Source organism: Conger conger, chromosome 13 (assembly GCF_963514075.1).
Source record: "Conger conger chromosome 13, fConCon1.1, whole genome shotgun sequence".
NCBI classification, from domain to species: Eukaryota; Metazoa; Chordata; class Actinopteri; order Anguilliformes; family Congridae; genus Conger; species Conger conger.
Genome location: NC_083772.1, coordinates 30,543,419 through 30,566,078, shown reverse-complemented (window position 1 = coordinate 30,566,078; position 22,660 = coordinate 30,543,419). Strand labels below are relative to the sequence as shown.

At 43.0% G+C, this 22,660-nt stretch overlaps 3 protein-coding genes across 5 annotated transcripts; 2 read left to right on the top strand and 1 right to left on the bottom strand.

Annotated features, from left to right (window-relative positions):
• The first annotated feature begins 324 nt into the window (after positions 1 to 324).
• LOC133108472 (stress-associated endoplasmic reticulum protein 1-like) lies at positions 325 to 2,864 on the top strand. Its single transcript, XM_061218022.1, has 3 exons — positions 325 to 618; positions 1,116 to 1,191; positions 2,034 to 2,864. The coding sequence occupies exons 1-3, from the start codon at positions 535 to 537 to the stop codon at positions 2,072 to 2,074; spliced, it is 201 nt and encodes a 66-aa protein (XP_061074006.1). The 5' UTR covers positions 325 to 534; the 3' UTR covers positions 2,075 to 2,864.
• Positions 2,865 to 4,846: 1,982 nt separating this feature from the next.
• Positions 4,847 to 13,225, top strand: pcyt1ab (phosphate cytidylyltransferase 1A, choline b). Of its 3 annotated transcripts, none has more exons than XM_061216959.1 (9): positions 4,847 to 4,921; positions 7,242 to 7,354; positions 7,816 to 7,912; positions 8,275 to 8,391; positions 8,660 to 8,811; positions 9,028 to 9,106; positions 9,554 to 9,696; positions 9,814 to 10,002; positions 10,534 to 13,225. In XM_061216959.1, the coding sequence occupies exons 2-9, from the start codon at positions 7,244 to 7,246 to the stop codon at positions 10,744 to 10,746; spliced, it is 1,101 nt and encodes a 366-aa protein (XP_061072943.1). In that variant the 5' UTR covers positions 4,847 to 4,921; positions 7,242 to 7,243; the 3' UTR covers positions 10,747 to 13,225. The 3 variants fall into 3 exon arrangements, with proteins under 3 accessions (XP_061072943.1, XP_061072944.1, XP_061072942.1); XM_061216960.1 differs by having other exon boundaries at positions 4,854 to 5,060; positions 7,816 to 7,903; XM_061216958.1 differs by having other exon boundaries at positions 4,854 to 5,060.
• A 1,733-nt stretch (positions 13,226 to 14,958) lies between these two features.
• Positions 14,959 to 20,367, bottom strand: mmp23bb (matrix metallopeptidase 23bb). Its single transcript, XM_061216526.1, has 8 exons — positions 20,254 to 20,367; positions 18,979 to 19,121; positions 17,498 to 17,637; positions 16,640 to 16,807; positions 16,387 to 16,551; positions 16,021 to 16,131; positions 15,602 to 15,728; positions 14,959 to 15,151 (listed from the first exon to the last, which is right to left on the bottom strand). The coding sequence occupies exons 1-8, from the start codon at positions 20,365 to 20,367 to the stop codon at positions 14,959 to 14,961; spliced, it is 1,161 nt and encodes a 386-aa protein (XP_061072510.1).
• Positions 20,368 to 22,660: the final 2,293 nt, after the last annotated feature.

Sequence of the window (22,660 nt, the reverse complement as noted above, 5' to 3'; positions counted from 1 at the left end):
AATAATACAACTGTTGTGACATTCTAAATTCTCGGGTGCATTTCATATTGTCCTCCCTAGTGTGTTAGTGTGTATTGCTATGTTTGTGTATATGTGTATTGCTTATGTCCTATATGTAATGAGTACATTACATATAGGTAACCAATTAGAAATATAGATATAGTGGTTCCCAAATTAGCCATCTAATTATAAATACATGGCTATATGGGTGCTGTTTACAGCTATTATTATTAAAACAAAATTGAGCAACCTCTTATTTAATATTACAAACATTTTTAACTTAATATGTAAAAATACTTCAAGGAATTAATGGACGGCGAACTGCATTACGTCGGCTGGAAAAGCAAGCTGCACTCTCAATACGGCTTTCCTGTGGGAGGGGCAACAACATTTGTGTGGACGTTGACAAGTCGGACAGCTTCAGTACGTCTCTGGCTACGTTAGCGTTTTGTGGAGTTTGTGGGTTTTAACCCTTCAGTTAACACCTTATCTGCAGTTTAAATACGATATAGTTAGCTCAATAATCTATACAATATGGTGGCAAAGCAGAGAATTCGCATGGCCAACGAAAAACACAGCAAAAACATCACGCAGAGAGGCAACGTAGCCAAAAGCACGGTGAGTTTGGTCCCTCTCTTCTGGTTGATGCCACGGGAGCTCTGTCAGTACTGGTGGTTAATGATAATAGATAAAGAAAGACAAGTAAATTTAGTTGAGTTTCAGCAGCTGATTTTAATGTTTACGTCAAACGTCATTTGAAAAACAGTGGATATGTGCCATAACTAACTAATGATGTCGGTTTGCTGGTTTGTCTGAACAATAAGTTATAATTGTATTTGAATGTACTGATGAACCTTTGTTGAATGCACTGAAAAATACAACACTCAGAGTTAGCTAACTTGTTAAGCATATATCAAGTTACTATTCGTTTAACAGCCAACAGTATGTGCGTTTCTACCATTCTTCACACAATTGCAAAATGTTTTATGCTAGACATGCTGCCTGGTAATTTAGCCTTTATAACGTGTATCTTCATCTTTATTTTTTTGTTCGTTTATTTATTTAATCTTACGTCACCCCGTCGCTAATAACTTCCTCGTTCCGTTCCGTTCCAGAGAAGCACCCAAGATGACAAGGTGGCGGTGGGACCGTGGCTATTGGCACTCTTCATTTTCGTAGTCTGTGGATCAGGTAACTGTCTATGAACATCAGAAGACTCTTAAATATTAATCGAGACAGCGCTCTGTCGTCTGCACAGTCGACCATATAAATACAATGTCCACCTGTAATGATTTGTAAAACGAGCTTTTGTATTCCGATGAGTATGGCTATGACTTCCTGTACATGAGATTTGAGAATAAAGTAGTCGAGCCTTCAAGGTAAAGTAGTCTACGGGAAATTCTGTTAAAAGAGTCAGTTGCTTGAAAGACTATATAAAAGATATATATTGCCCTTTTCACAAACCATATTTTTTGTTAACTCTGCTGAGTTCTCTCCTATCTGGATGTCACATTAATACTACAAAAAATACAACATCAACTGCAGTGGTTTCTTTTTTTAAAGAAAGATTGGATATTGGAGCATTTCTGGTTTTACCTAACTGCATTTTGCAAAAAATGAAATGCTCATTTTTAACCAGTGTCCCAAAGGAGTGATTTGTTGGTAGGATGGCTGTGGCTGGATTTTAACCTATCAAAAAGCACTTTGCAGCTAAAACCATCACGCCTTCCTCTCCTCTCCTGTTAGTTTAGCCTGTCGGCCTGTCCTACTGACTACTGTCAACGGGCAGGGACCGTTATCTGTTTTTTTCTTTTTGTTTTTTTTCTACAGTACAGAGAAGAAAAAAAAGTAATGGAAATTATTAGCACATGTGGAGCACGGCCAGCTTTTTTTGTATACATCTATGGCTGTAAGCCAGCCGGAAGCAGCCCTAATGTGAGCCTGTGTTGAGGAGTTACAACAGTCATGTGTCCGGGGTGTTGGGATTCAAGCCGAAACTAGCTAATGTCCTCCACTGTTGGTTCTCCTCACAGCAATCTTCCAGATCATCCAGAGCATCAGGATGGGGATGTAGCTTGCACACCACAGCTATGCCGACCCTTTCTGCAGATTCCAGCATTCCTCTCTCAAACTTTCCAATGGTTTACACCGTGCCTGGCAAGCATTTGTGGCAACTATCCATCTTTTTCTTTTCTCCCTCTTTTTTTTCTCCATTGTTCTGTTTTTGCCAAGCTGTGTAACCACACAGGGTCATTCCTTCCTCGTGCCTTAGACCAATGTGGAGCAAAATGTGCGAAAGCCATACAAAATGTGCATTTTCCATTCCAACCTGGGACATCACGTGTACTGTGTTGTAAAGTGTATTTGGATTCAAAAAGATGATGTAAAGTGGATGTGCTATGATTATGATTCCCACCTTTGTCTCCTCTTGACAGGGCAGTCTTTGATTATTTTCTGCATGTATGATTACGGTCCAATTTCTCCTTATTTCCTCTTTATTCTAAAAGATGGATATTGTATGATTTTAGGTGTCTGTGAGCCCTGTTTTAAAAGGCCTATTTCAGTGCCAAACAAAATAGTCAGGTCTGAAGATGATGGCAGACATATTTAATTGAAGAGAGAAGCTGAAGAGGGAAATTCAACTGCAGCATTGGCTTCTTTCTCGAAGTGAATACTGGTTTAATCATACACAATGTATAAGTTCCCCATCTCTTCAATTGTGTATCATGATTATGTGATGCTTGTCCTGTATATTTTTTTTACATGAAGCAGATCGAAGTAAATGTTTGACTGCACATTGTGTGCAGTTTATGAAATTAAATCTGCATTTGCTGCTAATGGATAATAAAAATGGAGGTGGTAAATTGTGAACAAGTGTTTTTTGTATATATACAGTGGATAGAAAATGAATACACCCCCTCAATATTTTTATGTCTTGTGTCACGGAATGTAAATTTAATGGATTAAAATGGGACTTGTTTTTCCCTGACCCAAAGAACACATGAATGCAGTGAAATTATTTTAATAAAAAAATAAAATAAAAAAGTGCATTTAATGGACAAAACTGAAATTTCCTAATTTTTTTAGTATACACCCCCCTGAGTCAATACTTGGTGGAAGCGCCTTTGGCAGCAATTACAGCTACCAGTCTTTTTGGGTAGCTCTGCACAAGGTTGGCACACCTGGACTTGGAGATCTTCCCCCACTCCTCTTTGCAGAACTGTTCAAGCTGGGAGAGGTTTGTTGGTTTGTGCTGATGGACAGCAACCTTCAAGTCATTCCACAAGTTTAATTGGATTTAGGTCAGGGCTTTGGCTTGGCCATTCCAGCACATCTACCTTGTTCTTTACAAGCCACTCAGTGGTAGCTTTGGCCTTATGCTTTGGGTCATTGTCGTGCTGGAATATGAATTTTGGACCCATTCTCAGTCTCCTTGCAGACTTCTTCAGGTTCTTCTCCAGAATATCCCTGTATTTGGCCCCATCCATCCTCCCTTCAATGTTGACAAGTTCCCCAGTCCCTTTAAATGAGAAACATCCCCATAACATTATGCTGCCATCACCATGCTTCACAGTCGGGATGGTATTTTTTTGGTGATGAGCGGTGTTGAGTTTTTGCCAAACATTGCGTTTGGCATTCATGACAAAAAGTTCTATTTTGGTTTCATCAGACCACAAAACATTCTGCCAGTTTGTTGCAGGTTCCCCAAGGTGTTCTTTTGCTAATTTCAAGCGGGCCTCCTGGTGGACCTTTTTGAGAAATTGCTTTTTTCTTGCCACCCTTCCATACAGGCCAGATGTGTGCAATATCTTTGATATAGTTGTATGATGCACAAGTTTCCCTCTGTTGGCCATTTTTTATTTTATATTTTATTCCTGGAGCTCTTTCAATGTTGCCATTGGATTCTTGGTAGCCTCTCTGACCAGTTGTCTTCTCTCCCGGTCATCCAGTTTAGACGGACGCCCCGATTTTGGCAGACTGTGAGTGGTGCCATGTACTTTCCATTTCTTAATTATGGTCTTAACAGTGCTCCAAGGTATCTTCAAAGCCTTATAAATCTTCTTATATCCCTCACCTCATGTGTACCTTTCCACAACTTCGTCATAGATTTCTTTTGCGAGAGCTTTGGAGCCCATGCTTCTGCCTTTCAGTGAGACTGCTCTTGCATACTAAGGGACCACGGTAAACAGCTGTTTTTATTCATGTCATCAAGTTCATTGCTGTGATTTCACACAGGTGTGGGGCAATTAGCTATTGTTTGGTCTTGAAGGCAATTAGCCATTTCCTGAGATAGTTTATGGGATGATTCAGTAAAGGGGGTGGATACTTATCAAACCAATTTATTGCAATTGTTCATTTTTAATTAATGTTAAAACAATTTTTTAATTGGTTTATCACTTTGAAAAGGTTAAGTACTGTATGTAGATTTGTAGAAAAAACACATAGATTAATTGCACTTTAATTACAGGCTATATGTCAAGTAAATCTGAAAAAATGTTCAGGGGGTGTATTCATTTTCTATCCACTGTATAATACCTTCTTGCTTATCGAAGATCAATTGCACTTCAGTAAATAGTCACATTAAACGACCAAGCCCAAGCCTAAGCCTCTTGAATGATTGGCTCTGAAGTAAGCACTGTTAGGGTTTGCCTCCAAATTGTTCATTCTGTCCGTTCAAGTTTCAGTCATTGAATGTGGATTGTACCTAAATAGGTTACTTCAGACACCCTAATTCTGCGGGGTTTAAGCCACCAGGAGGCAGCACACTTACATTCGCAAACGGGGTGGACTGTACGCTCTAATGAAAAGCGCTGCGTGTCACTGCGGAACGTCACTTCCTACTGTAAGTGCAGGTCGGGTTGTTGTAGTTCCTGTGCAGCTGTCAACTCAAGACTAGTGACTGTCTAACCCAGTTCAGAAGGTAATTCGGATACAACTCTGATATAAACAATTACAGCTAGTATTTCACAGCTAAACCTAAAGAGCTCGGACTGCACTGATATTTCAAGGCCCGCTCATATCGCTTCACTCCGGACACCGATTCGCCGCACGGGACTCAGGTTTGTCTGGACCTCGGTGTTCTCGAACGAGTTAGCTAGCTAGCCTGTTTGCTACTGAGAAGCAAGCAAAAAAAAAAAACATTCTTTCATGCAATCTGGGAGAATTCAGGCAGACGTGCAACAGAGGATAATTGGCCAACTTGTATCAGAATTCTTATTTGACCCCTAGTTTGGTAGCAGCCGTATTGCTAAACTGCAAATGTAGCTAGGAAGCTAGCTATGATTACTGCTACTATAAAACTTTGCAGTAACGTTATTCATCAGAGACACTATGGCACATCACAGCAGTATCTCGTGGTGACAACAGCGTTTTGTACATCTTGTACACAAAAAATCGATTTAACCAGCTTGCTATAAAGTATGTGAATAGAATTCACGTTATAGCTGAATTTAGAGGTTATGATCGCCAGCTGCAAAGCTCAAGGTTACTTCTGTGTATGCTAGCCACGACTCAGGTAAAACAAATAAAACAAGGATCACAGGATGGACATGTTGCTTTTCTACTTGCATACTTTCTGTTTTCATCTGTGATGGGGCTATAACTGTCACATGGGATTGTAGACCAATCAGAAAATTGTGCCTGGTGTGCGCAAAAACATTCTGTACCTCTCCTTGTACCTAGCCTGCGTGGCTTGTTAAATAAAAATAGGCACCACTTTAACCTCTAGCGTGCCGATATCGTCATACTTCACGTACATTATTTGCCCTTGTAAATTATTTCTAGCATACTGACGTAACGTAATAATTTCCATTTTTTGTATGTTATCGCTAAAATCTTTAACAGTAAGTTCTGAACGGCATGAGGTAAAAAAAAATCCAGTTGGTTCCGACAGTTCTCATTTCTGATCAGGAACTCAACTTTCAAATATTTGAGTGTATGATCAAGAATTCTATTTCCTCTGGTTTAACATCTGCAATCAAAGCAAGTAGGTTTCTATCAAATTAAATAGTTGATATGCCTAAAAATGTCCATATACAATTTGCAAATAATTGATAAAGGTGAGAGCAATCAACATGAAAATTGCCAAAAGAAGTTTCATCAGAAGGATTAATGACAATTTAATGTTAAAATTACTTTATATACACAGGGGCAGAAAGAGTGATTAAAAAACCAGCTAGTCTCAAATGGGATCAGTCGATGTTCAAGAAAAGCCTCTAATATGTACTTTACTGAATTTCTATGTCTCAGTCTGTTATCGCCGAACAATTCCCTCTACAATCATTTAACGTGAACATAGCGGTCGGTTTCATTTCTGTTCTTAAGAAGGCCTGCTGCTTTTGACAGAGGAGCTGATGAGATGGCGTATGTTGTAATCACATAAACTGGTTAGCATGTGCAAATGGAGAGCTTAACTGGCAAGGTTCACAAGAGTGCAGCTCACCTGGCCTCACCTTTTTAGTTCGTTAACCTTCGGGGGATGACAGAGGAAACCGGGGAGGAAACCGGAGCCAAAACATCCTGCAGAATCCTGATAATCGTGCGAAAAAGACTCATTAGGATCCTAATCCGGATGTTACACATATTTAACGTCTCTAATTTGAGTATGTGTATGTGTGTTTGTTGGATCTGTTCATCACAATGTAGCTGCATTTTGTAGGCATGTAGTCAGCTGTATTTGGGTAAAATGGTAGCTTATAGAAATCTCATCATTCTCCTGACTGTCCAGCATGGGTGTAATGTCGCTCACGTCCCCTCAGAGCTGACAGGTTTCAGTGCGGTTCGGCGGAGTTGTAAACCCCTGACTTGAAAAGATTTTTCAGAGCTTTGTTTTGCTTATGTAACAAGCTTCTGTAGGGTTTTGGATATGTTCCCACAGCCAAAGTAGGCACAGAACAGCCATTATTACACAAGACAGTTGAACTGGAAGTGTGGGAAATAAAGAAATGATTGTTGAATTCCACTTTTGAAAATCCCTGGTAACGCTTGCACGGCGCCCCTCTCCCACATCTCTGCATGCTTCCCAACCAACAAAAGTACATTCTTGTTCCATAAAAAACATATTGTGCAATTTCCATCGTTCTCACATATATTGCAGTCCTTGGTAAGCGGATATCAAATATCAGATTGCGTTATGTGGGTAATACACATAAATTCAGATTTTCCAGTCATCAAAAGGTGCCATCTAGTGGTAAAAAAAAAAAAGGTTTCTGACTGTGTGCATTCCACCTCTATTTTGCCAGACATGGAGGCTCACAGCTCCGAGCGATTGCTTTCAAGGAAGAGGAGGAAGGAAGGATCCAATGGAGAGGCAGAGGAGGGAGAGAGGCCAGGGAAGGCCCTACGCCTCACTGTGGTGAGTGAGGGAGGGAGGTTGTCTTTTTTATAAAAGTGTCCCTTCCCCTACGTTTCCTCTTAACTTGGACTTACCATATTGAATTTGTAGGCCCATCCCATCACTGCAACATCCTCTTTCAGTGGAAGAGAGGCAGAGTAGGTTCTGTGCTCTCTGAAGCATGTGCAGCCATTTCTCCCTCTGCGGTGCACAGGCTGTGCTGTGCGCCCATTACTACACCACAGCTGGCACAGGCATGGTGCAGGCACTGAAACAACCAGAGGGGTCACTGTTGTGCACGGAGAGAGAGAAGACCCTGCTGAAGGATGTCTTCCCTCCCTGCACGAGGACTGAGAACAAACAATGTGATTGGATTGTGGGCTGCGTCAGTGCACCAGTGACTAACACTTAATCTGGATGCTCGATCTATTTCTCCACATCCTGCTGTCGTAACGGAGAGTATGTGTGTGTGTGTGTTTCAGGGCTTGACAGACCCCGCCCCTTTCGCTGACCAGCTGGAGCCTGCGACCACGCCCTACCAGCGTGTCAGCATGGAGGAGGCACAGAAAGGTACCCCATGTGAGTGCCCCCTCTGTTCACACGCCCACGTAGATCCAACAAAATATCACAGCATCACAGACAAGGAATTTCCTTAGCTAATCTAGCATAGGTGATTTTCAGTGGTTCTTTACACTGAATATGCCATTTGTTTGATGAAAAAGGAATTACTGTGACAACCCCTTGTTGCTTCACCAATGGGATCTCTGAGATATCTGTGGCTGTGTAGTCTCCCTTTCTCAGGGCTGTAACTTATTTAACGGACTGTGTGTAAAAATGACACCATTGCCCGTAGCTGTTGCAGCTATGCCCAGGTCAGAGACTGTCCCTGGGGGGGTTAAGTAGCGTCCATGGTAAACCCCCTGTTCTCCCTTCCTCTGCAGCGGACCGAGCAGTGCGAGTGTATGCCGATGGGATCTTTGACCTGTTCCACTCGGGACACGCCCGCGCTCTGATGCAGGCTAAAGGGCTCTTCCCAAACACGCACCTCATCGTGGGCGGTGAGGAGCACGGCTTTCCCCCCTCTCTCTCTGTGTGGCCTACTGTCCGTCTTCCACCTGATAATGTCTACCTACCTGTTCATGACGATTCTTTAACTGTCCAGCTGTCTGTGTCTGAACAGTGTAAAGAGGTGTGCGCTGTTCCGTCACTCGTTCTATTTTGAACTAGAATGTTCTGCTGCGTGACCAGCACTCTCATAGCTGCCATTGTTCTCGGGGCACTAAGCACACCGAGCAGGTCTGTATAATACCCACACTCCCTCCACAGTGTGCAGCGACGACCTGACGCACAAGTTCAAGGGCTTCACCGTCATGAACGAAGACGAGCGCTATGACGCGGTCAGCCACTGCCGGTACGTGGACGAAGTGGTGCGCAACGCGCCCTGGACGCTCACGCCAGAGTTCCTCGCTAAACACCGGGTAAGAGAGAGACACAACCACCAAACTGATTTCACTCAGAAAAGGATGCCATTCATACCCAGCAAACACAAAATAATGTTCTCACAGTGTTACTGGAATGCCTAGTCAATGGTATGACATTGTCACTCCATGGCAGCAACATTGTGGAAACGTTTTGTTAGCTGTTAAAGCTCTGTATTTCTTGTGTAATTTGCCATCTCTGTTGATACTCCTCAGATTGACTTTGTCGCCCACGATGATATCCCATACTCCTCTGCAGGGAGTGACGATGTTTACAAGCACATCAAGGAAGCAGGTGGGTATCATGGCTAGTCAGCTTCAGCCAGACAGGCAGATAATGAGTATGATGTCTGAGCTTCAGTTAGACAGGCAGATACTGTGTATGATGTCTGAGCCTCAGTTAGACAGGCAGATAGTGTGTATGATGTCTGAGCCTCTGTCAGACAGGCAGATATTACATTACATTACATTATTGGCATTTTGGTAGATGCTCTTATCCAGAGCGACTTACAGTTGATTAGACTACATTATTGGCATTTGGCAGATGCTCTTATCCAGAGCGACGTACAGTTGATTAGACTAAGCAAGAGACAATCCTCCCCTGGAGCAATGCAGGGTTAAGGACCTTGCTCAAGGGCCCAACGGCTGTGCGGATATCATTGTGGCTCCACCTGGATTAGAACCACCGACCTTGCGTGTCCTAGGCAGATAGTGTTTGATTTCTTCTCTCCCTCCCACTCAGGCATGTTTGCCCCCACCCAGAGAACAGAAGGCATCTCCACCTCTGACATCATCACGCGCATCGTCCGTGACTACGACGTATACGTACGACGCAACCTACAGAGAGGCTACACTGCCAAAGAACTCAACGTCAGCTTCATAAATGTGAGTCCAGTCCACACAAGGAAAGGGAGGGGAGCTTAAAAGGTGTAAAATACTATCTAAATGAATGCAGTTCATGAAGGAGAACTAGATATCCTTCTGTCGCCCTCTGTCTGCCAGGAGAAGAAGTACCACCTGCAGGAGCGCGTGGACAAGGTGAAACGTAAGGTCCGGGACGTGGAGGAGCGCTCTAAGGAGTTTGTGCAGAAAGTGGAGGAGAAGAGCATCGACCTCATCCAGAAGTGGGAGGAGAAGTCTCGCGAGTTCATCGGCAACTTCCTGCAGATGTTTGGCCCAGAGGGGGCACTGGTGAGAGAGAAGGGGCCAAGGGAGGAGTTGTCCATCACTGTCAGTGTGTATGGCAAATGTTGTTAGTCACTGTCAGTGTGTATGGGAAATGTTGTTCATCACTGTCAGTGTGTATGGGAAATGTTGTTAGGCACAGTCAGTGTGTATGGGAAATGTTGTTAGGCACAGTCAGTGTTCCAGAGACAAACAGGTTTCTGCTGTCTTTAACGTTTTCCCATTCCCTTCCATTTCCCTCTTCTGGCTCCTCTCTCTCCCCTACATTCGCTGTCAATGTTTCTTAACATCTATCCCCCCACACCCTTTCTTTCTCAAAGTATTCTAAGAATTCACTGGGCTCCCACTGGCTTGTCAGCATGAAGGGAGCTTTCCATTGTTGCCAAAATATTGTGCCATTTGTGTGGATAAAATCAAACCAGCCCCTTACCTTTCTGAACCAGTATAAAAATAATAATAATAATAATTAGACAGCAAATATTCATCAGGAGTGGGCACTGCTCTTTGGTGTAAAGTGCACTCTGTCTCTCTCCGCAGAAGCACATGCTGAAAGAGGGAAAGGGCCGGATGCTCCAGGCCATCAGCCCGAGACAGAGCCCCGACAGCAGCCCCACGCGGGAGCGCTCCCCCTCCCCCACCTTCCGCCTGCCCTTCTTCAGCAAGACCTCCCCTCCCCCCTCCCCCCCGCACCACAGCGCCTCCCGCGGGTACACCATCAGCGAGGATGAGGAGGACGAAGACGAGGACTAACGCCCTTTCCTCCCCGCTCTGCATCCTACAGCAGCCCTGCTCCTCCCTCCTCCTCACTCAGCAGTCTCCAGCGGCCCTGCTCCTTACTCCTCCCCGCCGGGACGTGGAGGGGAGCGGCAGAGGTAAACTCGTGAGATAAGCGACAGCCGGCGGTGAGTCTGCTGGTGATGGTGAACATGCCACTGGACATTCTGCAGCGAGGCGGAGGAGAAGTGGCCTGCAATCACGGGGCTCTGCTTTCTGTGCAGTCTGCATGTATGTATGTACAGTATGTGTGTGTGTGTGTGTGTGTGTGTGTACATACGGATATTGCCTTACCTTTGAGACAGGTGAAGAACTCATCTGAATGTTTTTGGTGGGGGTCCTTGAGGACATGAAGCTGGGTGCTGCCCCCTCCTGGAGCATGTGGTCCGGTGCGCCCCTGCCACTTCTCTCTTCTGCCTCCCCTTTCCTTGTGTCTCACCGCCAATATCACGCGTAGTCACTCATTCATACGTGTTCTCACACACACACACATACGCACACACTACACACACACACCAAGAGAAAAACACTATCCTGCAAGCAGTGACCACAGACCACAGAAAGGCAATCAGTGGACATTTCAAATTCGACTGCAATGATGATGTTCATGGGATGTTCACAGTTCACAGTTCACAGTGATATACACTCAGTGAGCACTTTATTAGGTATTTCTTAGACTTATTTTTTAGACTTAGTCTTCTATGCGTTGTGCATTCAGAGATGCTCTTCTGCATACCACTGTTATTTGCGTTACTGTCACCTTTCTGTCAGCTTTGACTAGTCTGGCCCTTCTCCTCTGACCTCTCTCATGAACTAGGCATTTCTGCCCACAGAACTGCTGCTCACTGGATGTTTTTCACACCATTCTCTGCAAACTCTTGAGACTGTTGTTTGTGAAAATCCCAGGAGATGAGCAGTTTCTGAGATACTCAAACCACCCTATCTGGCACCAACAATCATTCCAGGATCAAATTCACTTAAATCAAATTTTTTTCTCCATTCTGATGGTTGATGTGAACATTAACTGAAGCTCCTGACAAATATCTGCATGATTTTATGCATTGCACTGCTGCCACACGATTGGCTGATTAGATAATCGCATGAATAAGTAGGTTTAGGTGTTCCTAATAAAGTGCTTGGTGAGCGTATATTGACCATTAACACTACCACTAGTGTAATTGGGGAGTTGTGCATGTACCAGGGGATTGGAAGGTATTACGCCATTGCATTTGTACTTTATATCTTAATGTTGTCCACTGTTTAAAAAGCATACTTTTAATTTATCCCAATCTGAAAAGATCAGTTTCTTGAAAAATGGAATGGATGTATGTTTTGGAACCATATTTATTTTGGTTGTTGTATTCCTGCCATGGAAGGGCATTTTATCTTCCTGTCCTCCTCTTGTGCTGACATGAAGGGGTGGAGGGCATTTTTAAGCACTGCTGAATATGAAAGTTGTTCTCGTCTCTACATGATTGTTCCCATTCAGTCCCCCAACACTCATGTAGCTGAATGTTGTCTGTAGCAGAAAAATGTTTAAAAAGCAAAAATAACCAGAAAGCCATATTTTGTGTTCCACGTACTACTCCATTCTTAGACCCGCGTGGAGAGAGGGAAGTTTAGTTACTGTTATTACTGAGGTCGTCTCTACTTCTCACATGCCCTTTCCTCACCTTGTTTGAGAAAGGTCACCTCTTTGAACACACAGGCCAGTATCTGTGTGCTACAGTTCAGTGTTCAGGGATGTCTTAGTTTTATCTTCCTGGTATTATTGTATTAGCAATTGTATATTTTACTGCGTGTATAGATGAGATTATTTTGCCAGTTCTTTGATTTAAATTTTCTCTAGAGTGTGCATTTCAGCTGCCACTGTTTTAAACTCTGTTTTTAATGGGTGCCTGTATTTCATTAGTCACAAAGGGTTTCAGAAACGAGGTGTTAACAGTTTCAGTTCTTGGCTCCAGTGTGCGATTCAACCTCAAAACTGAAAGAATTTTCAGAATTAGCATTAAAATTTTAAAACGCCACAGCAGACAATATACAAATATTTGCTTTTGTTTGTTTCTTTTCAAAGTGTTGTGATCTTTTGATTTTGTCATTGGATAGTCTGTTCCTTCCTGCTGTCTGATGTGGCAGATATCAGGCCTGGTCATCTGTAATCATGTCATGGGCAATGATTTTAAACCTCAGTGTTTTTGTCATAATTTTATGCAATTGTGACTTTCTACCTAGGATGCGTCATATGTCTTCTTTTTGTACATCTGTTCGTCTGGATTATTACTGTCTGTATAACTCTGGCTCTAAGAGCTCGGTTTCCCTGACTCGGTTTCAAATGACTGTTTTGGCTTTGGTATCATTACCCCGTCATATTCAACAATACAGAATACTGCAATGGGAATTTAGAAAAAGAAGTAGAAAATGTAAGTTAAAAATAAATTACAGAAAATGAAACCCATCATTCGTTTGTATTGTTTTATTTACAGCTCTGCTAAAAAGTAATAGTTTGTTGATGAACTTAAATTAGTGATGTCTGTTACAAGCAATACAATGACTTATTAGATTGCATATAGCACCTTTTCACAGTTCTAACACACAGTACTTTATAATTAAATCACCAATTTACCTCCAGCATTACAGTACTGTAATGCAATCTAAGGTACAGTGCAGTCCATAAGTATTTGGACACCAGCACCATGACTCAGTGTGTTAGCTTTAATTTGAGGGCATTTACATCCATATTGGGAGATCCATGTAGAAATATGTACCCCCCCCCCATTTTTAGGAAACCAAATGTAATTGGACAGTTGGCTTCTTAGCTGGTTCTGAGAGCTGTGCCAATGACAGTCAAAGAAACTGAAAAAACAGTCCATAGGCCAAGCATTTGGCTTACCAAAATAAATGTGAACATCCTTAAGAGGAAAGCAATTGCAAAGGGGCTGGTGGGCCAAAGAATCAGTTCATGACCAAAGAATTCTCACCATAAAAAATAAAACACTCCAAACACCTGTCCAACAGATCGGAAACACTCTTCAGGAGGCAGACGTGGATGTGCCAGTGACTATTCTCCACAGGAGACTTCACAAACTACAAAGCCTACACTGCATGATGCAAACCACTAGTTAGCTGGCTAGGTGACAGTCTGAAGTCCCTTTAAGAGCCTGCAAAGGGGGCTTGTGGACAGATGAGACCAAGATTGACTTGGCAAGAGCAAAGTGTATCGGCTAAAAGGAACTGCCCAAGAAGCACCCCCCTCATCTGTGAAACATGGTGGTGGTGGTGCTGTATATAGTTGCCACAGGCTATTCTAAAGTGCACGGAAGAATTTTAAGTTCAAACAAATTTTAAGTTCAAACAAATGTCTCCAAAACTCATTGGATGGTACTTCATCCCACAGCAAATCAACATACACCACTGCTCTCTTTCTTCTTAATGACATTCTTCTTATGCCTCAGCCTCATAATGGCTTCTTTGACAACTCTGGTCCTTATGTTGACACTCACAATGCTCCAAAGGCATTCAAACGCCTAGAATCAAGACTAGATCCTGAAATCTTTCTTATAAGGAAGCAATCAAATACACCTGACAGTGGAGAAGCCAACTGTCCAATTACTTTTGGTCCCCTAAAATGGGGGGACTATGTATAAAAAGAGATGTAATGATGATCGGGTGGTTACTGCATGGATCACCAGATATGGATGTAAATACCCTCAAATGAAAGTTGACAGTCTTCACTTAAATCTCATATTCATTGTTTCATTTCAAATCCAATATGCTGGAGTACAGAACCAAAAGAACAGAAGCTGTACCGCTGTCCAATGTATGGATTGCTCTGTAACTGTGAATACTTGCATAGAAATTGTATTTCACTGGCTCACTGTGACTGAATATCATAATACTTAGCAGCTGTGTAAGTCGAAAGGTAAATCGGCAACTTAAAGTGAAGTGTGGCTAAATAGCCACCGGTTGAGGTTGGTTGGAGAATAACTGGAAGAGCTTGTGGAAATTGTCCAACTGATAGCTGTGTGCAGAAGAAACAGGACTTTGTAAGGGGCCCACATCCTGTTGTATGGACTAGGTGAACAAGAATCTGTTTTCTTTTACCCATTATTTCTACCCTTCTGCTCTTTCATTGAAGTGCTCTCTCTTCCTCCACCCCTCTCTCTTCCTCTTCTCTCATGTCCCTCACTCCTAGCTGTTGGAGGCGTGCTCTGGTTTCAAGCGGATGGCCCAGGAGTTGGCGGAGACCACGTTGCCGCGCCGACGGACCCTGCAGGTGTAGGTGCCTTCGTTGAACTCGTTGGCCACAATGCGCAGGTCCCGGTCCTTGATGATGATGTAGCCTGGGATGGATGTGGAGAGGAGCTCCCCATCCTTGTACCAGCTGGGGGAAAAGGGGGGGCACGCATTACTGGCTGTACACAGTCTCTCATGCCCATCCCACGGTCTCTCATGCCCACCCATCCCGCCAGTTTCCACATAGTGGAAGTTACCCATAAAGCCACACGTATTGTCCATTTCTGCCTTACTTTTAAGTTGTGAGATAACATAAGCTCAAAAGGTGCAAATGAAATCATAAGGACATTTTTTTTACATTTTCAATTCAGGTCACATAATGTTCCATTATAGAAGTACTACAGGGAGAGCACCAAAAATGGAAACATCTGAGAAAATGAAGGAATATTATAAGCAAAGCGGAGGCGGAGCACCATTAAGAAAGCAAATTACATCCCAGCATATTGTACATCAGGGCATGTATGACAGACCTGAATGCATAGAATAATCACATATAGCATGACCGTAGGAGGACAGAGGGGTAACATTTTAACAGTACCTGACTTTTGGGGGCCCTCGAGGATTTTTGGCCCCACAGCGGAAACCCACGACCTTCCCCCGGGGGACCAGCTTTGTCTTGATGTTTGACGGGGGGGATGTTGGCATGACATCTACCTCCAGAGGTTCTATAGCCCATCACACAGAAGAACAGATTACAGAAGAGCAAATGAAAAGACAGAAAAAGAGAGAGAAGATATAAAGAGATAGAACAGAGGGTTTCTGTGGATTAGTTAAATGAGTGCTACAGTCTGGGGAGTGTGATGCCAGGAAACCTTCATACCAGGGACCGAGGACAACATCTCACCTGTCCCAGTCTGCATCTGAGCAGATAAAGCCAAAGGCCAAACTCCAGTGTGTTATTGGCTCTGTACGTGTGTAAGTCTGCGCTGTGCCAGGCTGTGCCTTCAGGGCTCTCACCATGGCAGAGGTCACAGCGACGAGGGCAGTGCTTCTTCATGAAGCTCTTCCTCCTCTCACAGAACCCCAGCCGAGCCCACGGGTCACACACCCGCCTCTTGTCCTCGCAGCCTATCCATACACACACACACGCACACACACACACACATTTTAAGTAAGATACAGCCCTTCTTCAGATCACTGCCCAGAGGATGTGATTTTGCTTACTGTAAATGGGATGATTGGGGTGACTGAAATTGAACAGGACATAACTAGTAAAGCATTCCCATTGTAACAATATTTATGCTCTAACACACTATTGCCAACTCCCTCTGTCATACGCTCTTTCTGCACCGCATAGTCAAATATCCTACCCCCGGTACCTACCGTAGAGGCGCTGGATACCCCAGATGTCATCCTGAGAGATGCTGCGCTGTCCAGTGTACGTGGCGTTAGGGTGCATCAATGCCTGGGGATTTCGGGAGTGCCACAGACCCAAGGCGTGGCCAATCTCGTGTGCAGCAACTTGGACCAGGTCATTCAGCCACACACCTGAGGGAAAACGAGAAAAACATACAAATCTGAGCTGATGCTAAACGAGGTTGGGGGGGGGGTTATTAGAATAGATCAGACACAGTACCCTGTTTCCAGCTGAAACGTGATTTTCCCAGTATCCAAAACTCATGGTTGTCAAAGTGGATCTCCCCACGGGGGGGTAGGAAAGCGTGGGCTAGCTCCCCATTTAATCCGTCAAAGCAGGGGTGCAGTGGGGACCACCAGCAGTCTGTGTGGTTGAAGGTGTAGAAGCCTGGAGACACATAAACACATACACCGGGTTGATGCAGCACAACTGTATATACACACACAAGGGTAATGCAGCACAACTGTATACACACACACACCAGGTTAATGCAGCACAACTGTATACACACACACCAGGTTAATGCAGCACAACTGTATACACACACACCAGGTTAATGCAGCACAACTGTATACACACACACCAGGTTAATGCAGCACAACTGTATACACACACACCAGGTTAATGCAGCACAACTGTATACACACACACCAGGTTAATGTAGTACAACTGTATACAAACGCTGTAGTACAGCTACACCGACTCCCATACGCAGTTCTTTGGTTCTGAACACATTTTCTTACTAAACAAATAGTATGGCATCTCCTTCCCTTTTCTGCCTTCCATTTCATTTGACTACTGAAGATTCTGTTGAAAACTGGAAGAATTCTATAGTAAACAGAGCAAAATATAAAATAATATAAGACTATAGAATATACTTGAATTTATGGACAATGCTCAAAAGCCAGTGCAGAATAACAAGAAAAAGTCAAAATATGGCAAAGAAGATGGTAAACATCAACACAATTGCGAAAGAATACAGATATCGCAAATGAAAATCTTGAAAAAAGTTAGATCAAATTAACTTAAAGTTTTTTCTTTGTTAATTGTTTGTTCCTGTCATATCCCCTCTCTTACCAATGATGATGTCAGCGCTTTTGTTAGGCTGGGTGATTTCAGTGAACGAGAGGGGGGAGACATCACTCCACATGGTGAAGGCAATGTTGATGGCTTTGCGGGTGTCGTCTTTGTTCAGAGTGTTGGGGAACTTGGTGATTCTAAAAGACAAATGGACACACAACCCTCTTATACACAGCTCAGGACTGAAGCTGGGGATCGTACAGTGCAGTCCATAAGTATTTGGACAATTTCTGTTCTTTTGGCTCTGTACTCCAGCACATTGGATTTGAAATGAAATCATGAATATGAGGTTAAAGCGTAGAGGCTCCATCTTGGACAATCCATGTCAGAATTACATCTCTTTATATAGAAGGTCCAAACTATAACACCACTACCACCATGTTTCAGAGATGAGTGGGGGAGGGGGGGGGGGGTGCTTACCAGCCCCTCTACAATTACTGAGCTCACCAGTGCTCTCTTTCTTCTAAATTATTTTTCAAACTGTTTATTTTGGTAAGCATATTGTTTGGCCAACTGTATGTCTCTGACTGTTTTTTTCTTATTTCTCAGCCTCATAATGGCTTCCTTGACTGTCGTTGGCACAACTCCAGACCTCATGTTGACAAACGGAGATAACAGACTCCAAAGGCAAAGAAAAGCCTAGAATTAAGACTAGATACTGAAATCTTTCTTAAACCTGCACAAACGAAGCGATTGAGTACATCTGACTAATCAAAAACAGCTGAGAAGCCAACTCTCCAATTACTTTTGGTCCCCTAAAAGGAGGACTATGTATAAAAAGGGATGTACACTCAGTGAGCACTTTATTAGGTATTTATTAGACATATTTTTTTGACTTATTAAATCTTCTGCTGCTATAGCCTATCCACTTAGAGGATTCACTCATTGTGTGTTCAGAGATTCTCTTCTGCATGCCACTGTTATATTGCGTGGCTATTTGCGTTACTGTCACCTTCCTGTCAGCTTTGACCAGTCCGGCCCAGTCTGACCTCTCTCATTAACAATGCGTTTCTTCCTGCAGATCTGCTGAGCATTGGATGTTTTTTTATTTTTTTGTTTTTTTCACACCACTCTCTGCAAACTCAAGAGACTGTTGCATGTGAAAATCCCAGGAGATCAGCATTTTCTCAGGTACTCAAACCTACCTGTCTGGCACCACCAATCATTCCACGGTAAAAGTCATTTAGATCACATTTATTCCCCATTCTGACATTTGGTCTGAAAAACATAATTTAGCTGCTGCCACATGATTGGCTGATTAAATACTTGCATTAACAAGCTGGTGTACAGGTCTAACTAATGAAGTGCTCTCTGAGTGTATATTTCCTACATGGATCACCCGATATGGATGTAATTACCTTCAAATTAAAGGTGACAGCTTGCATTTTAACCTCATATTAATTTAACCTACATTTCAAATCTAATGCGCTGGAGTAAAGAGCCAGAAAAAGATAAACTGAACCACATCCCTCCCTTACTTGTAGGTGATGTTAAAGTGCTCCCACTTCTGACCCAGGGGGTTGATGGCATAGCGCTTGGATCGGGACTGTGGCACTGCAGACCAAATGTTCATGGATCCAGAAATCTCAACGTACGGTCTGAGAGAGGTCATTCCCGACTCCTACAGGGAGAAGATACATGAGGATTGAGAGGGAAGGGAGGAAGGAGAGACACAGTAGGGAACAGAATGAAACAAGGAGAAAGAAGGAAAAGGAGGGGGGATGGAACAACAGAAAAGAGGGATGAGAAAGATATGGTAATAGGGGATGAGAAAGGGATAGAGGAGAAGAAACAAAAGGAGCGTGAGCATCTTTATTCATGGTGGTGAGAAACAGTATTGCTAAGAGTTGCATAAATTGTATGCAGTATTAGGTACTAGACAGTAGATTCTGGTATTTTATCTAACAAAAAAAACCTGTTGATATTTGAACAGAAAATAAATCTTAAAATACGCAGACCAAATGAGGACCCTAAACATGAATACTCCTCTCTCTCAGATACGCACACACACCCCACTCACTCTCCTCCTCTCTCTTCAGAAATATCTGTCACCCACATGTGAAAAGAGTAGCCCCCCCATGACCTTCAACACTGTTTTACTCCTCCCTTTCTCCCTTCTTTTCATCTCTCCTTTCTTGCTTCTTCTTGGACAATGAAATGCATTGTTCAGGAAATCTGTCTTTACAAAGGCAAAACTTATTTTTGCTTTAGTTTTCAAAATTATTTTAGCAGAAAACGAAATGATGTGAAAGCAGAAGGCGCACAGAGCCGGCACGTGGGACATAAATTCAGTATAGCTGAAACTTGAGAATCACTGAAGCGTTAGTAATACTTTTTTTTTTTTTTTTTTTTTTTGGTAAACCTAGATGCCCTTTTCTGTGCGCTCACTCACCGCTTCCCTTCTCCAGGACGGAAAACCCTCATTCCAATCCAGTATCGCCAGTAACAGCATCATTGATGTCCACAGTCTGCATAATCCTGTAGGCTGCCCGCTATCCCTAGACCATTTGTGCAACTTCAAAGCTCTGCACTCCATCGGGATTTTTTAGGTGCCTGCTAGTTAAATATTTAAGACACTAAATCCAGCTGCTATAAATGTGATGGACAGGCTACTGCCGTCGTGTCGTCTCTCGAGACCGTGTGCTATGAGTATCACCGCAGGACCTGAACTCAGTTAAGGCCAAATACAGTCCACCTCAGCTACTGCAAACATCTGGATGGGAGAGCGCAGGGTCTCCCTCCCTCTCAATCACGGTGTCCTCCTCCGGAATCTGTACTCCGGCCAAATCTAGCTCCCTGTTCATTTCCGTCTCCACGGCTAAGAAGCTTTCCACCTCATTCTTTACTTTTAACTTCTCGTTCGTCATTCCCTTCTCCTCCCTACCCACCGGACCCGAGGACGGATCAGATGTCAAACTCCAAAGCCTTTGTGCAGTCGATCAGACAGCTGGGCCCCTCCTGTTTTTTAAAAAGTGCTTTCTCCTCACTGCCAGCCGGCGCCGCGCAAAACGTAGTTAAATGCACCCACATGCACACAACTTTTCTTCCCCTGTATGACAGATTTTTTAAAGACGGAAACTACTCAAAATAAATTACGGTCATATCGAATCAAGAAAGAAACTTTGAAAACAACAAGCAAGTCTGGTACATATGTTTCCAATTTTCGTCTAGCTATATGCTACGCCGAAATATAAATGAATTAGCCTTCTCCTGCTGTCGACCCATAAACTATTGGTTCGGAATACGATGTGTCATGCTAAATCGGTATCGACAGGCTTAGGTAATTTACAAATACAGTTCTATTTTAATGAATATGTTAAGTATATTCCGCCAAAATTCAATGTAAATTCTTTCAGACATGCTTATTTTCTTTGCAAGCGGGAGATCCTTCCTGCCACAAAGGGTCCCTTTTTCTTCTGCGCAGTCAGCGTTGGGTGTCGTTCAGCCCTGGAATTTATGGGGTGCCTTCATCAGCCAGGCCACTTTGACCTAAGCATAAAAGAGTCTTGGGCCAATCTGTTTTTGGCATTCAGTAAAGAATTCACTGTAAATCAAAACCAACATTTGAGCTTAAGATGTTTTTCCAAAGATATTTTAATGTAAGATTTTTTGTATTTGGGTTGTGAAATCATCAGTGAAAATGAGATAATCCCCCCTCAATATCCAAAAGATAATGTCCCTACATCAGCCCGATTGACAAAGGAGGCCAACAGACAAGGTAATAAACGCCTGGAAGTAGTTAATTGGAGTACTGATTTTGCCAAATGGTCACACAAATCCTGTTTTGCCCTTGTTACTTTTGGCTCTCATCCTGTTTAGGCTATTGACCACTGTCAACCAGCAATACCAAAACCCAATGGAACATTATGACAACATGGAGAAAGTAGGCTATACCTTTGCACTCAAATGAGTGTTTTGAGAAAGGAACAAATAAAAACAAAAAGTATTAGCATACAATTACAAATTAAGTGAAAGTGACCACACTTTCACACAAATTCTGCGCAATTCTGGCAATCACATTGGGCCTATATGACTTTTTTTTTTGACAAATAACAAAACCACTGGCCACATACAAAGCCATATTTATTGCGCAGTGCAGACTTCTGATTGGCTGATATTATGGTCTCTTTATTGGGCCTTGCTTCCGTGGAAAAGACAATCAGGATGTACCCACAGGGATGGTCGCAATGTGTATGCTGCAGTACTCTTACTTCTGAACACCATGTGTGGGAAAGTTAAACAATTTGGCGGTGACACTATATTTGGCATAGCATGGATCTCCCTAGCCAGGCTGTCAGGACTCCTCAGTGACCTGTTCACTTGCGCCAGTCAGTTGGGCGTTGCCATGGGAGACCGCCTGAGGGAGGGGAAGGCCATTTAGCCACCAGAGACTTCTTTATTAAAGTAGACATGAAAAACAAGAAAATACAAGTGTTCTTAAAAGCACAAGTTAAACACAATCTTTGAACGGGATATAGGCCTAACATCTTTTGCATCTACACTTTCACATTTGCATCTACTATCCTACTACATTTACATCTTGTAAAGTATGTTGAGGGGCATTTATTTTCAGATGACTTCTTACTTCTTAGCACAGATTCTGCAGAATGTCACTTCTGTTCCGCAATCCGTTTCTGGCAAAAATCCTGGATACTGCAGAAGTGGTGCATGCAGCATGCCGCGGTCGCCCTCAACTTTACCTGTGCAGACTACATTCTGATTGGCTCTGAAGTGTGTATTACGACTGCGCATTAACGGTCTGACTCGAACGTCAAACGAGGACAATGTTAATTTTTTTGTGAATTGTTACCAAGTCAACTGTAACAATATTATAGGCTCACTTGCAACACTGTTAAGGGATGTGTCCTGCCACCGCCAATTTAAGTACAGTCAGTTTATTGTCTACTGCACAGCAGCGATTAGGCTACGCTTAGCCTATAGTTTAGCCTCTGTTTTGAATGGAATTGAATGGTTGGCGAACTAGCTATACGAGATAAACATGCTGTGGGAGAATTTCGCGCTGAAACCAGACTGAATTTTCATATTGGTTAACGTGAATAACGGCGAAACTAAAGTGGAATCGGTTTTTGCTGTATTTATTGAAACATACGTAGAGCTATGCAACATTTTCATTGCAGTTGAATCGCATATTTCGAAACC